The 15,419-nt window shown below is 44.7% G+C and overlaps 1 protein-coding gene across 11 annotated transcripts in view; it reads right to left on the reverse strand.

Annotated features, from left to right (window-relative positions):
• The window catches only part of pign (phosphatidylinositol glycan anchor biosynthesis, class N), a 130,440-nt gene that overhangs the window by 82,541 nt on the left and 32,480 nt on the right, over positions 1–15,419 (reverse strand). For all 11 annotated transcript variants that reach the window (XM_068053997.1, XM_068053969.1, XM_068053959.1 and 8 more), the window contains 3 exons: positions 12,709–12,839; positions 8,183–8,299; positions 5,450–5,490 (listed from right to left, as the gene is read on the reverse strand). In XM_068053997.1, the coding sequence (XP_067910098.1) occupies positions 5,450–5,490; positions 8,183–8,299; positions 12,709–12,839 (289 nt within the window). The remainder of the gene's footprint in view (positions 1–5,449; positions 5,491–8,182; positions 8,300–12,708; positions 12,840–15,419) is intronic.

A 15,419-nucleotide genomic window follows, 5' to 3' on the forward strand; every position in this document is an offset into this window, starting at 1 on the left:
GTAATTCTTGCTTTTCATTGGGGCCCAGTATTCTTGTTAAAGCTTGTTCACTGTAGGAGACTTTTCTCCCTTGGGGTTTGTGTGTCTTCAATGGATTCCAAAGCTGGTGAGAAAGAGATGAGCAGACAGGAGAGAGATGTTCTCAATCCAGGAGCCAGGAGCTTTCTGACTCAGTTTAAAACTCTGTGGCAAGTTCAAATTCCTGCAACAGCCAGTTAGTCTAACCATGTCTGTTCTATGTATTGGGAACAGGGGTAGCTCCTTTGTTCCAACACTGTCTGCAAGTATGCAAAAAATGTCTTTCCAGCCAGGGGCTTGGCAACCCCTTGTAATAGCCCTTCTCTTCTTCTTAGCAACAATTTGATGTTTAATCTCCAAGTGGTGAAATTATCGTGCCTCAGTCTTGGCAGGTGGGGGCCTGCATGACACATCCACACCCAGGAGAATAAAATACGATTTGAAAAAAAATGGTGCAATTCATTAAAAGGTTTGAGAGAAATACAAGATACCGAAAGAAAAACCATGCATTTCTCTCATTCATTTCCATTCATTCATAAGTCTTAAAGCCGATTAAATTTGACTTTTCTGGGTGTCAGTGCTGCTTTAATTTCCCCTTTTTGGCATCCCAGTAACCATGTGGCTCTTTGGGGAAGATTTTCTTCAGTTTGCCCATGGCTATGACTGCCTAGGGTCTTGATTCTGTTGAGGTCATTTTTTTTTAAAGGAGAGTTAGTCGTGGGCAGGTCTATCCTGAACTCTCTTCCAGTGCTTTGCTGAGTCATGCAAAGGATTTTGACATTGACATCAAAGGGTCGGTGGTTTGCTTTTCCTCTGACTGTGGGGGTGGAATCTCTGTTAATCTCCCCTTTGTTCTCTGGGACACTCCTCCTGCCTGTATGTATTTGTACTAACTTGATTGCACTCTCCTGTGGAACTACAACGAGGTGAGACATCACCCTCAAGGTTTCTGTGCCGCGTAGAGATCTCTCTTTGTCTCTGCAGGTTCCTGTAAATGGGGTTAGCAACTCTTGTGGGGTGCTTCCAGTGTCTGCATTTACATAGAAGGATGTGGGGTCTAACTTTTCAAATTTTTCAGGGTTGGCTGACAGGACAGTAGGGGTTTTCATCCGGGATTCCTCCCAGACTTCCTTTAACCTGCCCTCTTGGTCACTTTTTCCCCTTTTCTTTCTAAACTTTTGCCAACTATGTGCCTGCCTACCCCCTTTTGTTCTCGGCAGGGGTCCCTTACAGTTCACCAGCCTTCGGCTGGAGGGTCCTCCTAACACCGGTACAGGACTTAGGGGTGCAGACTTTACTGTAGGTTGTGGTTTCCCCTGAAACTGGCACATGTTGCAACTCCTGCAGTACTCCACCACATCTTTGTGGAGTTTTGGCCAGTCAAACTGCTGTCTTATGTGGGCTTTGGTCTTTCATATACCGGCATGTACAGCCACTGTAGTCTCGTGGGCCCTTCTTAATATTTCTCTCTGGTACCTCTGCGCATGACTAACTGGTGAACCACTGTCCACTCCTTGTTCTCAGGTCTGTGAGGAGAACTCCATTTCCCCATCATTACCTCATTCTTTAAATAGTAGCAATCAGGGACTCCCTCTGCTTCACTTTCAGACTGGGCAGCCTGTGTTAACTCTCGCAATACTGGGTCGGCTTGCAGAGCCTCAGCCAGGAAAAATCCATTTAATTCATTCCCTGGGTCTCCTAACTTTCCAAAGAAAGTCTCGGACAGACAGACCTGGTCATCTGCCTGCAGTGCTAATTCAGTCTCCTCTGTGGGAGCTGGTTTGATCATGGCCTGATCCACTACACATTCAGGGACTCTGCAGGGGTCCGTCTCCTGCCACTGCCCTGTCTCTCTGACCTCCTGCGGTCTTTCTTTCACTACTGGGGGGTGGCCACCTTCACCCCCACCAGATCATTATCTAGGAGCAGGTTAGCCCCATCCACAAGCAAACTAGGGACAATCCCTATGGTCACCGGTCCCAAAACCAGGTTGCACTCCAAGTGCACCCGGTGTACAGGTACAGGCATACACTGCCCTCCAATACCATTCACCACCATTTTAGTGTTCACTGCACTCTCTGGGGGAAAGGTCATGCCTTTTTTCCAGTAAAAGGGATCTAGTGGCTCCTGCGTCCCCGAGAATCACTATGGGCTTACTGGCCCCACTCGAGGGGTATGGGGCTACTTTCCCTTCAAACACAAAACTCTGATAACCTTCAGGAATCCTATTAGCTTTTGCGGCACTGGCCGTAGTAAGCTTCCCGGGTTGTACTCCTACTGCAGTTAAAGCCACAGCTTGCTCTGCTGTGCTTTCCATCAGGGTCTGGTCTTCACTGAGCAGGTGTATCCTGATTAACCCTACCGGTTTCCCCTTTAGTTTCCAGCAGTCAGCTTTCAAATGCCCCGCTTTATTACAATGGAAGCGCACAGGTCTTCAGGTTTCACTCTTGCTCACAGCAACTTCCTTTTTGGTTGGAGGAGGGCCCCCTGCATCTCCTGCTTTCCTTTCTCTCCCAGGACTGCCTGGGCGGAGATCATCTTCCCACCTTTTGTCCTTTTCAGATTTGTGGGGATGATTAGGAAAGGTTCTTTCCTGGGAAACCCACTTATAAATTAAAGCAAACTCATCAGCCAGAACAGCTGCTTGCCGGGCTCTCTGGACCTGCTGCTCCTCTACATGGGTCTTTATGGAGAGTGGGCGAGAGTTTTTAAATTCCTCTAACAGGATCACTTCCCTGAGATTCTCATAGCTAATTTTAAGAGCCCTCAGCCACTGGTTAAAAGCCAGCTGCTTACTCCTTTCAAACTCCAGATAAGTTTGATTAGCTTCCTTTTTGAGGGTTCTAAACTTTTGGCGATAGGCTTCAGATACTAATTCATATGCCCCGAGGATAGCATTTTTGGTCAGTTCATTATTTGATGAACTCTCATCTGGCAACAAGGAATAAACCTCATGGGCTTTTCTAGTTAGGTTGCTTTGTAGTAAAAGAGATGAGGTCTCAGCTGGCCATTTTAGCTGCCTTGCCAGTTTCTCAAAAGACACAAAAAACTCTTCCACATCTTCCTCATTGAATTTTGGAATTAGTTGAGCGAGTTTTAGAAATTTTGTACCCAGCCCTGAATTATGCTCCTCCATATTGACCATGCTTTCATTGGGGTTACTCTGCCGCCCCCTAGTTAACTCAAGCCACTTCAGCTCGCTTTCTTCGGATTCTTTCTGGAATATTCTTTCTCTCTCTCTCATTCCTTCTCCTGTCTTTCATTTTCTTCACGTTCCTTCTGGAAGGCTCTCTCTTTCTCCCTCTCTCTTTCCTCAAATTCAAGTTTCCTTTGTTATAATTGTATCGTTGCTAACAATACCCTGTCAGAGTCTGCTTCTAACACTGCTTCTGCTTCTTCAAATTCAAGGGAAAAATGGTTGGCCACTAGTCTTAGGAGTTCATGTTCCAAACACAATCCTTCTCCTTTTTGCTGAGACAGGAACTGACACATTTCCTTGTTTCACGGACCATAAAAATTGCATATTGCTGATACTATGGAAATGTCATACCAGGCAATAAAACCCTCAAGGATGAATAATGTAGGAGGTGAAGTTAAAATCGTATTCCAAAATGTTGCTTGATTAGTGTGGGAGCAGGGTAAATTGAAATTATGCAAACACGGGCAGATTAATTAGGTAGAGTTCATGAACCAGCGTATTCAGTGGAAGGAACAGTTTGATTAGCTAATGACCTTATGTTTCAGGATTTAAGGTCTTACGAAAAGGCAAGTTAGGTCAGTATTTAATTATTGTGGCCGTCTATTTTGTAAGTTGATAACTCTAAAAGGAGAAAAGGTATAATAAAGTTAGCTTGTGGAGTCTTCATTTTGTAATCATATTCTCTGATTTGAATTGCTCCATCATTGGCGGCCGTGTCTTCTGCTGCCTTGGCCTTAAGCTCTGGAACTCTCTCCCTAAACCTCTCCCCCTCTTTCCTCCTTTAAGATGCTCCTTAAAACCTACTTCTTCGACCAAGCTTTTGGTCATTTTCCCTAATATCTCCTTATGTGGCTTGGTGTCATATTTTGTTTTATAATGCCCCTATGAGGCGCTTTGGGACGTTTTATTACATTAAAGGCACTATATACACATAAGTTGTTGTTTTTGTTGATGCTCCTTCTGAAAGATTAGAGATCTGCCCTGTTTCATTTCAAAAGAGACTCTGGTGAAGAAGGTTTTCAGGTGGTGGGGTAAATTTGGCATAGGAAGGGGATGAGGAAGATCCCAGGTCAGACTGAGATAGTGTTCACCAGATCTCTACTCAACATGCTGCCCAGCACATCAGATGGAATGTAGGAAACTCTTGTTGAAAGCAGGAAAAAGGCTCATTCAAACAATACAATGAAATTCAAGTGAACGATAATGAATACATATGCAATTTCTCGTGATTCACACCAGGGGCTGGATTTTGTTGAGCACCAGACGTCAGATTCCAAGACAGGGTTGGTGGGGGGGTGCGGGGTGGGTGGTGGTGGCTGGAAGATCGCAGTGGCCTGCCACGGAGCTCGACACTGGGAATGCCAGGCCCGATCTTCCCGATGGCGGGGAAGCTCCATGGCGGCACATCCACCACTTTGCAGCGGGACCCGAATTTCAATATTCAAATCACCTATTTAAATACATTTAAATGGAAGCCGCAGTGTCCTTACCAGCAGTTCCTGATCTTCCGAGCGATGTGTGGCACTCCGTTGCCTTCACTTTGCTGTCCAGGGAAGGCTGGTGCCACCGACGTGGGGGGGGGGGGGGGGGGGGTAGAAACTCTGCATGTATAGTGAAGTGGGGGGTGGGGGAGGGGTCAACTCTGCACAAAGTGCAGTTGGGAAAAGGGGTAATCTGGGCTTTTCTGGTGTAGTTGCAGGGTGGGGGGTGTCAAACTTTATCTTTTGTTGCAGTTGGTTGGGGGGGGGGGGGGAGAAACGGGGACAACTTTGATCTGTCAACACAGGTCTGGCAGCCCTTTAAAAATGGTGCCGGCCCCGCCCCGTGATTAGGGGAGGGGGAGGGGGGGGGAACGTGTGCCCTGCATATTATAATGAGCCACCGTGCAGTCCGCATGTGTGGGCAGCCATTTTTTGTGCCCACCGCCAGAATAAAATCCAGCCCCAGAAATGTGACGTATATCAATCCCATTCTTATAAAATGGTTATTGCAGGTTGTCAGGTTGCTAGGGACAGGAAATCGACATTTAGGGAGAGGGTGGGAAGTAGATAGACGATCAGGAATGATCTTATTGAATGACGGAGTGGGCCTCAAGGGGCCAAATGGACTATTCCTGCTCCCATTTCTTATGCTAAAGAGATGATGTCTTTGCATTTGGATTTTTGGAGCCTAAAAGGGACGAATATAGGTGATATTTATAATGTTCAACTTTGAACAAGTTAAGTGTTTTACCTGGTTTACATCTAATCTCTTCCAGTCATTTAGTTTCCATTCTGAAAGAAACAGCAAAACAAATTTTATAAACACAAGAATAATCTCTGTCCACCCAAACATTAGCACATCACTGGTGAGTGAAGTTGAAAACTGCCTCTGGAACACACCCCACTGCATTTCCTGCAGCAGTTCAAGAAAGCAACTCACCACCACCTTCTCAAGGGCAATTAGGAATGGGCAACATATGCTGGACTTGCCAGGGTCGCTCACATCCTATGCAAGAATAAAATAAAACTAATTTCCACCTCGAATCTGAATGTGCAACCCCAGCTACTGCCAGCAAGTATGTGGCTGTGTATGATGAGGACAGGATGATGGGATGTCATGAAAGGCTGCAGCTGCATCATTCCTCCCTCCCCAATGTGAATTACAAGGTCAGCAATGAATAGGAGAGACCAGCGAAGGCAATGTTTGTACCGCATTTGTACAAGGTGAGATGACCTTGCTTTTCTGATACGAGATAGCCAGTCACAGCTCCAGTAAGTAATTGAGTGTGAGTTTTAAAGATTGCCACACAACCTCTCAATGAGAAAGTTCTCTTGGGCAGCCACAATAATAAACACTGCCTCTGGATCTCTCTCTGTATCTGGTCTTCCTTGGTGGGCAAGAGGAGGAGGAGCAGAGGGATCAGGGAAGAGTCCCCCCTGCAAAGGAGGAAATTGTGATTCAGCCAATAGTTCACACACTATAGATTCCTTTCCTCCAACTTTCTAAGGAGCACCACACCAGGAGACAGTTTTCTTAAGGAAATGCTGCATGACTTGTGTAGGATCTTCAAACTGGACCTTATAGCATCAGCTTGCACTCCAACAACACGGACATCGGATGCAGAAGTTTCAATGGCATTGACATTCTATACAATGGACTCAATCTGGTCAAGTGCAGGGGACCTTTGCAACAGCTTACCGTCCATGGTGCACTTCTGCATCATGCACGCTAATGATGCCCCGTTCACCAGAGATTATTTGTTCATTTTTGGTTTCTCAAGACACAGTGACTCAATGGGAGAGGACATTGAGTCTGTAACACAGAAACAGGCCATTCAGCCCAAATACTCCACACCAGCCTCCTCCCAACCTACTTCATTCAATGTTATCGGCTTAACCGTCTACTCCTTTTTCCCTCATATTTATCTGGTTTTCCCTTAAATGCATCCATGCTATTCGCCTCAACTGCTCCTTGTGGTAGTGAGTTCCACAAACAACTGTCTGGGTAAAGAAGTTTCTCCTGAATTCCTTTCTGGATTTTTCATTAACTATCTAATATTTATGGCCCCTAGTTCTGGTCTCCCTCACAAATGGCAATATCTTCTCTACACAGTGGCGGCACAGTGGCGCAGTGGTTAGCACTGCAGCCTCACAGCTCCAGGGACCCGGGTTCGATTCTGGGTACTGCCTGTGTGGAGTTTGCAAGTTCTCCCTGTGTCTGCGTGGGTTTTCTCCGGGTGCTCCGGTTTCCTCCCACAAGCCAAAAGACTGGCAGGTTGATAGGTAAATTGGCCATTATAAATTGTCACTAGTATAGTTAGGTGGTCGGGAAATATAGGGACAGGTGGGGATGTTTGGTAGGAATATGGGATTAGTGTAGGATTAGTATAAATGGGTGGTTGATGGTCGGCACAACTCGGTGGGCCGAAGGGCCTGATTCAGTGCTGTATCTCTAATCTAATCTAATCTTCCCATTCAAACTTTTTCGAAATTTTCCAGACCTCCATAAGGTCTCCCTCAGCCTTCTCTTTTCTAGAGAAAATAGCTCCAGCTTGTTCAGCCATTCCTGATAAGTATATCCTCTCATTTCTGCTATCATCTTTGTGATGCCTTTTACTTCTATATCTTTTTTTTTATAATATGCAGACCAGAACTGAGGACAGTACTCTGTCACATCAATCGTATCACTATCTCATTTCAAAGAAGTTTTCAGTAATTATTCATAATAAAGTTACTCAGATTACAAGTTTAGATTCATGACTGTAGTAGTAACCCAATCAAATTAAACCCATATAATATACCTAAATTTGACATTTTATACCCTTCCATCTTATTTCTCCCCTTTTTAAAAAAAAACATAATTATTACTTTATTTTAATTTCTAGTCATGTTTCTGAATTTTCGACCATTTTTCCACAGGAAGGATTTTGGGGAATAAACAAATTACTACTCATAGAAAGATACAGCACTGAAACAGGCCCTTCGGCCCATCGAGTCTGTGCTGACCATCAACCATCCATTTATACTAATCCTACATTAATCCCATATTCCTACTACATCCCCACCTTCCCTCAATTCTCCTACCACCTACCTACACTAGGGGCAATTTACAATAGCCAACTTACCCCTATAAATTTGCAAGTCTTTGGCTGTGGGAGGAAACCAGAGCACCCAGCGGAAACCCACGCGGTCACAGGGAGAACTTGCAAACTCCGCACATGCAGTACCCAGAACCGAACCTGGGTCGCTGGAGCAGTGAGGCTGCAGTGCTAACCACTGCGCCACCCTCATGTTGGGTTCTTGAAAAGAATGTATACAGAAAAGTTTAATATATTACAATGGTGACTCCACTTAAAAAGAAACTGAATTACTACAAAATGCCTTGGGATGTCTTAGGTCATGAAAGGTGCTATATAAATGCCAGTCTTTCTTTTATAAAGTGGCCTGATTTTTAAACACCAACATGAAATGTAGTTCACGATACCTTGCAAAAAATCATCCTGAAACTGTTGGTTTGAGCCAACCTGTGGTCCATTAATTCCAGGTCCCCATGCGACCAATGGTGTTAGGGTTTCTGAGGGGTGGCCTGCACCATGCGAACCTGTATCAGCAAAGAAATTCGGGAATTAGGCATGATTCTGATGGGCCAAGATGCATTGCTATAAACAGGTCTTGACTAAAATATAAAGACACTAAGGAAATTTGGTCTTCTGCATTTTTAAACATACAAAAAGCACTAAAATGTTTGGAATGCGAACTTGTTTCTCCCACATGGACTTTGTTCACCAGCGGAGCAAAATGGTTAGTTTATGGAGAAACCGCTCTGTTGATACCGGGGCCGATGTTCATCTTACTATCTCCCACTTACGCCAGTAACTGAGGCAGTAGCGGGATGAAAATCAGAGCAACAAAAACATGAATTACCACTCAACTTACGCCTGTTGAGAGTTTTAGGGCAGAGCTTGATCTGGGCAGTTACTGTTCCCAGCGGAAAACAAGGGGAGCCTAATAAATGCACATAGAGGTCAATGAATGTTGGTGGGACCCCAAACACCACTTCCATCGAGTCACTTTGCCAACCTACTTCCTCAACCCGTTTACAAACCATAGGTTTGCACAGTTCACAAGCTCCCTCCCCCATTCACAATTGTCAGGTGCATGCCATTGCTGGAGGCCATCAAGGTGCACCGCTGGTTCAGGTGCCATTTAGTGGAATTTCTTTTTCTGGTAAGACGGGTTTCTTGGATTTTCTTCTTGCTGGGAAGAACATTTTGCCTGTTAGTGTTGTGGGAAACCTTAAGAAGGGACGACCTTAAGAGAGGGCAACCTTAAGAGCTGTAAGGAAAGATCACTAGAGGAAGTGATATCATGTCACACATAACCAGTTAGTTGTGGGTGGAGCCTGACAGAGTGAGATGTGTTTTAGATGTGCTCGTGCAATAGCTGTTTGTATATACGTATATTCCCGTTAAAGTATAATAAAAGCCACGTTTTCTTTGAATATTACTTGTAGTCCTGAGAGTCTTACAATAGAACACACACCAAAGGAACAATGTTATATGGTGGCAGCATTAGGGATACTATTTTTTTCTGAAGATCACCAAAAATTACATTGTGGCAACATTGGATTTTTTCCGAAGAACACTCCAACAAAGAGCAAACAAGGAACAGCAGATTGCCTACCTGGAATGGCTGAAGAGACTGGAGAACAGCTGGTAGGAGACCCCACAACAAACAGAGAACACAGACAGGACTCCGGGAGGTGTTGAAACTGGGTACAGAAAGCAATTTTCCAGGAGATCGGAACTTTCACCTAGTTTGGCAGTGGGTCGGAAAATTTGGAAACCAGCAGCTGAAGCCATTATTGTTTTAGCTTTCCCTTTTTTTTGCTTCGTGGGCAGGGTCTAAGCTGAAAAGTACGGGAAGAACTCGACAATGCCACTAAAGCACAAAGTAAAAGGCTGGTTGTGGCAGCTACTGGTACTGCAAGCTCTCAGTTTTAAAAAGGCAGCTCCCAGATTTAAGAAAAGAACCAGTCTGTGCAAACACAGCTGTATCCCTTTCTAAAAAAAATGTAGCCTCTCACTCTTAAAAGGGGTATCTGTCTTAAAAGGAAACAAAAAGTGTGCCTCTGAAAATGAAAACCTGCGAAAAAGCCTGTATTTATAAAAAATCATAATCAGAAAATGGCTTTCAGATATCCAATTATAAATTGGAAGGCGACAGACAAATTAAACGGTTCCGACATCGAATGGAGCTGTGTTTCCTCGATCAAGAAGTCAGCAAACCAGAGAAACAAGCTATCAAGATTAAGATCACACTGAACAACAAGGGCCTGAAACGGATCAATACTTCTGCATTGTCAGCTAAGGATCTGAAACAAAAACAGAAAGTGCTGGAAACACTCAGCAGGTCTGGCAGCATCTGTAGAGAGAGAAGCAGAGTTATCGTTTCAGGTCTGTGACCTTTCATGAGAACCTGAAGGACCCTAGCAAGATATGGGCATCCTGGAGCAGCAACTCAAAGTGAAGGTAAATTTCCGAGTACATAGCCTTCAGCTTATAACCTACCAGCAAAGTCAAGGCGAGCCCATTCACCAGTTTGCTGCAAGGTGCCGAGACAGAGCATAATATTGTGACTTCACAGATATCGAACTGTCAGAATGGGTTATTGAGCTAGTAACCGTATCTACCCTACTAGAGGCCTTTCAAAAAGACCTGCTAGAAAAGAAGAAAGGGCACACCATAGTTGCACTACTTAATGATGGAAGGAAATTTTAAGCCATCATGACTGGGCACCAACAATTACAAGTGGTGGGGATGGCTACGACAATTGGCATGGTAACCAAGGCAGTACAGAAGGTCGAGCTCAGATATTGCTCACAGGAATGGTGGCAGATCACATGCAGAGAGAATGTCTGCCACACAGGATGGCAAATGCAACAAAAGGTATGCCAACATACAAAAGCCCAAGCAGCTATATCAGGTCAGCAGAGTACCAGATTGCCAGGAGGACACGGATGAAGAGTCCACTTTGTGAACAGCAAGCAACCGCTCCACATAGTCAACTTGGATCAACATGTCACTGCTATCAGAGGCATTCGCCATAATCAGGATTATATATTCGCAGAAAAGTGACAAGCATAAGCTTAGAGTAAAAACTGACACCAGAACAATTGCAAATATTCTACCCATCCATATACAGAAGGACATGTACTTAAAGAAATGGGAATCTATGGTACAACCCACCACAGCTAGGCTGACTGCCTATAACGGTTCTCCAATCAAGTGCATTGGAACGATAACCTTACAGTGCAGATATGGGAGCTCCAAATGGCTACCATAAATTTTTTATATTGTGGCGCAACTGTATGCCAAAGTTTACGAATCATCACAATACACAAAATCAGTAGTGCACAAAAGATGGTAGGAGTTACCCAGGTCGAGTGTATCGGCTCAGTCCATGTAAAGGATGACACAAAGGCTGGGAGACACGAAGAGGCAATATGACTGGGAGTGTCTCCTTGGACTTTAGTTTATTGCGGAAAGTACCCAGAGGCCAGAGGGATTGCCGATGATGGTGCCAGTCATCATTTTTGAAGCTTTCCAAAGAAGGGAAGAGGTTTATGATAACCAGATCGGGACAAATAAGCAAACCTCCTCTACATTTTAGAGAGGGTTAAATTTGCTTACCTATAAATAACGTTTTGTTTTAATCAGTTATAGTTAGTCCGACCTGCAACATCATTGTTTAATGTGCATTTGTTTTTATCTTTGGAAGAAAGGGGGATGACCTTAAGAAGGGACCACCTTAAGAGGACCTTAAGAGGATCTTAAGGTCTGTAAGGAAAGGTCACTAGAGGAAGTGATGTTGTGTCACACATGACCAGTTAGTTGGGGGTGGAATCTGATGGAGTGAGATGTGTTTGAGATGTGCTTGTGCAATAGCTGTTTGTATATATGTTTCAGTTAAAGGATAACAAAAGCCACGTTTTCTTTGAACATTACTTGTAGTTCTGTGAGTTTTACAATAGATTGCACACCAAAGGAACAAGTAATATTACAGTTAGTGTGTGATATTCCTTTTCCATGGACACTATATAGCAGACATCTCAAAGCTCTGGAGAGATATCACCAGCGCTGCCTGTGCAAGATCCTGTAAATTCAGTGGCAGGACAGGCACTCCAATATCAGTGTCCTCTCTCAGGCCAACACCCCCAGTATCAAGACACTGGTCATGGCTAGTCAGTTACGTTGGGTGGGCCACATCGTCCGCATGCGTGACACAAGACTCCCAAAACAAGCTTTCTATTCCGAGCTCCATCATGGCAAGAGGCTACCAGGAGGGCAGAGGAAACGCTATAAGGATGTCCACAAAGCCTCCCTGAAAAATGCGACATTTCCACTGACTCATGGAAATCTCTTGCCCGAGGCCGCTCAAAATGGAGAAGCGTCCGCGAAGGTGCCAGCCAGTTCGAACAACTTCGACATGCCCAGGCAGCGACCAAGTGCAGACAGCGGAAGCAGCGTTCAGAATTTCGAGCATCCCACATGCCTCACCAAACACCACCTGCTCCACCTGTGGCAGAGTGTGCGAATCCAGAATTGGACTATTCAGTCACCAAAGGACCCACAACCCTGGAGTGGAAGAAAGTCATCCTCATTCCCGACGGACTGCCTAAAAAAAAAGAGGATTTCCTTAACCTTTACAGATATCTGCCATTCTCCAGTGAACACATTGGTGGAGCACCACCTCGTGGTGAAGCTGAACTACTGCATTAAGATTTCAGCCAAACAGCTGAACGTCAGCTGATTGATGGGTCACATAACGTTAGGTGCTAAACAACAGTGTGCAAAGTGTAAAGTAACATTACGCTTCCAGTGCCAACTACAAGTGTAGTATCCTTGGAAAGCTGATACCATTCAACCTTTATTAACTACATAATAGATAAAATAGATATCAATGAGCAGCAATTTAAATACTGTTGTCCAGAAACATCAATGCTCTTACCCCACTCTGTCATCCCATGATCAGAAGTATAGATGAAGGCAGTCTTCTTATCATTTCTGTAGAAGTCTTCAATGACAGATACAACTTCCTGGATACCTTTATCTACTGTTCGGATATTTTCCTTGTACTCACTGTACAATAAATGTTTACATTCAGCTGTTAAGAAAGCAAGCTTACTCATGACTTCCGTAAATTACAGTAAAAATAGAAAGACTTGCATTTATGTAGCACCTTTCATGACCTTAGGATGTCCCAAAGCACTTTACAGCCAATGAAATACTTCTGAAGTGCGAACACCGTTGTAGGAAACACGGCAGTCAATTTGCACACAGCAATGTGATAACGACCAGATAATCAGTTTTTGTGATGTTGAATGAGGGATCAATATTGGCCAGGACACCGGAGATAATTCCCTGCCCTTCTTTGAAATAATGCCATGGGATCTTTTACATCCACCTGAGAGGGCAGACAAGACCTCGGTTTAACGTCTCATCCGAAAGACAGCACCTCCGACAGTGCAGCACTCCCTCAATATTGCACTGGAGTGTCAGCCTAGATTTTTGTGCTCAAGTCCTGGTGTGGCACTTGAACCCACAATCTTCTGACTCAGGGGCAAGTGCGGTACCAATTGAGCCGCAATGAGCAGTAAATACTGATCCTTTACCAGTACATTCCAACTAATTATAAACCCAGAAAATACAAATAAAGAATCTAATGTTATATAAATAGACAGAAGAATGATATTCTGTAACTATAGAACAGCAGATGCTATTCAGTGAGTTCAAATGTTGAGTACAGGCAGTTGGACAAGTGGCTTTTCAAAGCTGAAAACCTGAGCTTCAGTCCAGTTGGGAGCGAAGCATCTGCCATCTAAAGTGAAATGAGTCCAGACAACCGCGAACCAGCTCATTATTAATAATGTGATTAATTGAACAATCTCTCAAATAGACAGACTATAATGATGTTGAAGATGCACAGGTGAATGCCACACTGCTGAAATAAAGGAACTTACTTCCGTAAGTTTGAGGTACTTGTGGATAAGGATAAGAGTAGTCCTCGGGTGAAGGTGCTAAATTGGGAGAAGGCTAATTATAACAATATAACAGCCAAGAGCGACGTCTCAATTCATTCCATCTTCGCTGCCTTCGGAGAATACTTGGCATCAGGTGGCAGGACTATATCTCCAACACAGAAGTCCTTGAAGCGGCCAACACCCCCAGCTTATACACACTACTGAGTCAGCGGCGCTTGAGATGGCTTGGCCATGTGAGCCGCATGGAAGATGGCAGGATCCCCAAAGACACATTGTACAGCGAGCTCGCCACTGGTATCAGACCCACCGGCCGTCCATGTCTCCGTTATAAAGACGTCTGCAAACGCGACATGAAATCGTGTGACATTGATCACAAGTCGTGGGAGTCAGTTGCCAGCATTCGCCAGAGCTGGCGGGCAGCCATAAAGACAGGGCTAAATTGTGGCGAGTCGAAGAGACTTAGTAGTTGGCAGGAAAAAAGACAGAGGCGCAAGGGGAGAGCCAACTGTGCAACAGCCCCAACAAACAAATTTCTCTGCAGCACCTGTGGAAGAGCCTGTCACTCCAGAATTGGCCTTTATAGCCACTCCAGGCGCTGCTTCACAAACCACTGACCACCTCCAGGCGCGTATCCATTGTCTCTCGAGATAAGGAGGCCCAAAAGAAAAGAAAAAAGAAGGCAGGAACTGAAGAATTTAGATTGGGGGCGACTGTTTGAGGGTAAATCAACATCTGACATGTGGGAGTCTTTCAAATGTCAGTTGATTAGAATCCAGGACCAGCACGTTCCTGTGAGGATGAAGGATAAGTTTGGCAAGTTTCGGGAACCTTGGATAACGAGGGATATTGTGAGCCAAAAAGAAAAAGGAAGAATTCGTAAGGGCTAGAAGGCTGGGAACAGACGAAGCCCTTGAGGAATATAAAGAAAGTAGGAAGGAAATAAGCAAGGATTCAGGAGGGCTAAAAGGGGTCATGAAAAGTCATTGGCAAACAGGATTAAGGAGAATCCCAAGGCTTTTTATACGTATATAAAGAGCAAGAGGGTATCCAGGGAAAGGGTTGGCCCACTCAAGGACAGAGGAGGGAATCCATGTGTGGAGCCAGAGGAAATGGGCGAGGTACTAAAATGAGTACTTTGCATCAGTTTTCACCCAAGAGAAGGACTTGGTGGATGATGAGACTAGGGGAGTGTAGATAGTCTGGGTCATGTCGTTATCAAAAAGGAGGTGGTGTTGGGTGTCTTGCAAAGCATTAAGGTAGATAAGTCCCCAGGACCTGATGGGATCTACCCCAGAATACAGAGGGAGGCAAGGGAGGAAACTGCTGGGGCCTTGACAGAAATCTTTGTATCCTCATTGGCTACAGGTGAGGTCCCAGAGGACTGGAGAATAGCCAATGTTGTTCCTTTGTTGAAGAAGGGTAGCAAGGATAATCCAGGAAATTACACGCTGGTGAGCCTTACGTCAGTGGTAGGGAAATTATTGGAGAGGATTCTTCGGGACAGGATTTACTCCCATTTGGAAACAAATGGACTTATTAGCGAGAGGCAGCATGGTTTTGTGAAGGGGAGGTCGTGTCTCACTAACTTGATCGCGTTTTTTGAGGAAGTGACGAAAATAATTGATGAAGGAAGGGCAGTGGATGTTGTCTACATGGACTTCAGTAAAGCAATTGACAA

Source organism: Heterodontus francisci, chromosome 2 (genome assembly GCF_036365525.1).
Source record: "Heterodontus francisci isolate sHetFra1 chromosome 2, sHetFra1.hap1, whole genome shotgun sequence".
NCBI classification, from domain to species: domain Eukaryota; kingdom Metazoa; phylum Chordata; class Chondrichthyes; order Heterodontiformes; family Heterodontidae; genus Heterodontus; species Heterodontus francisci.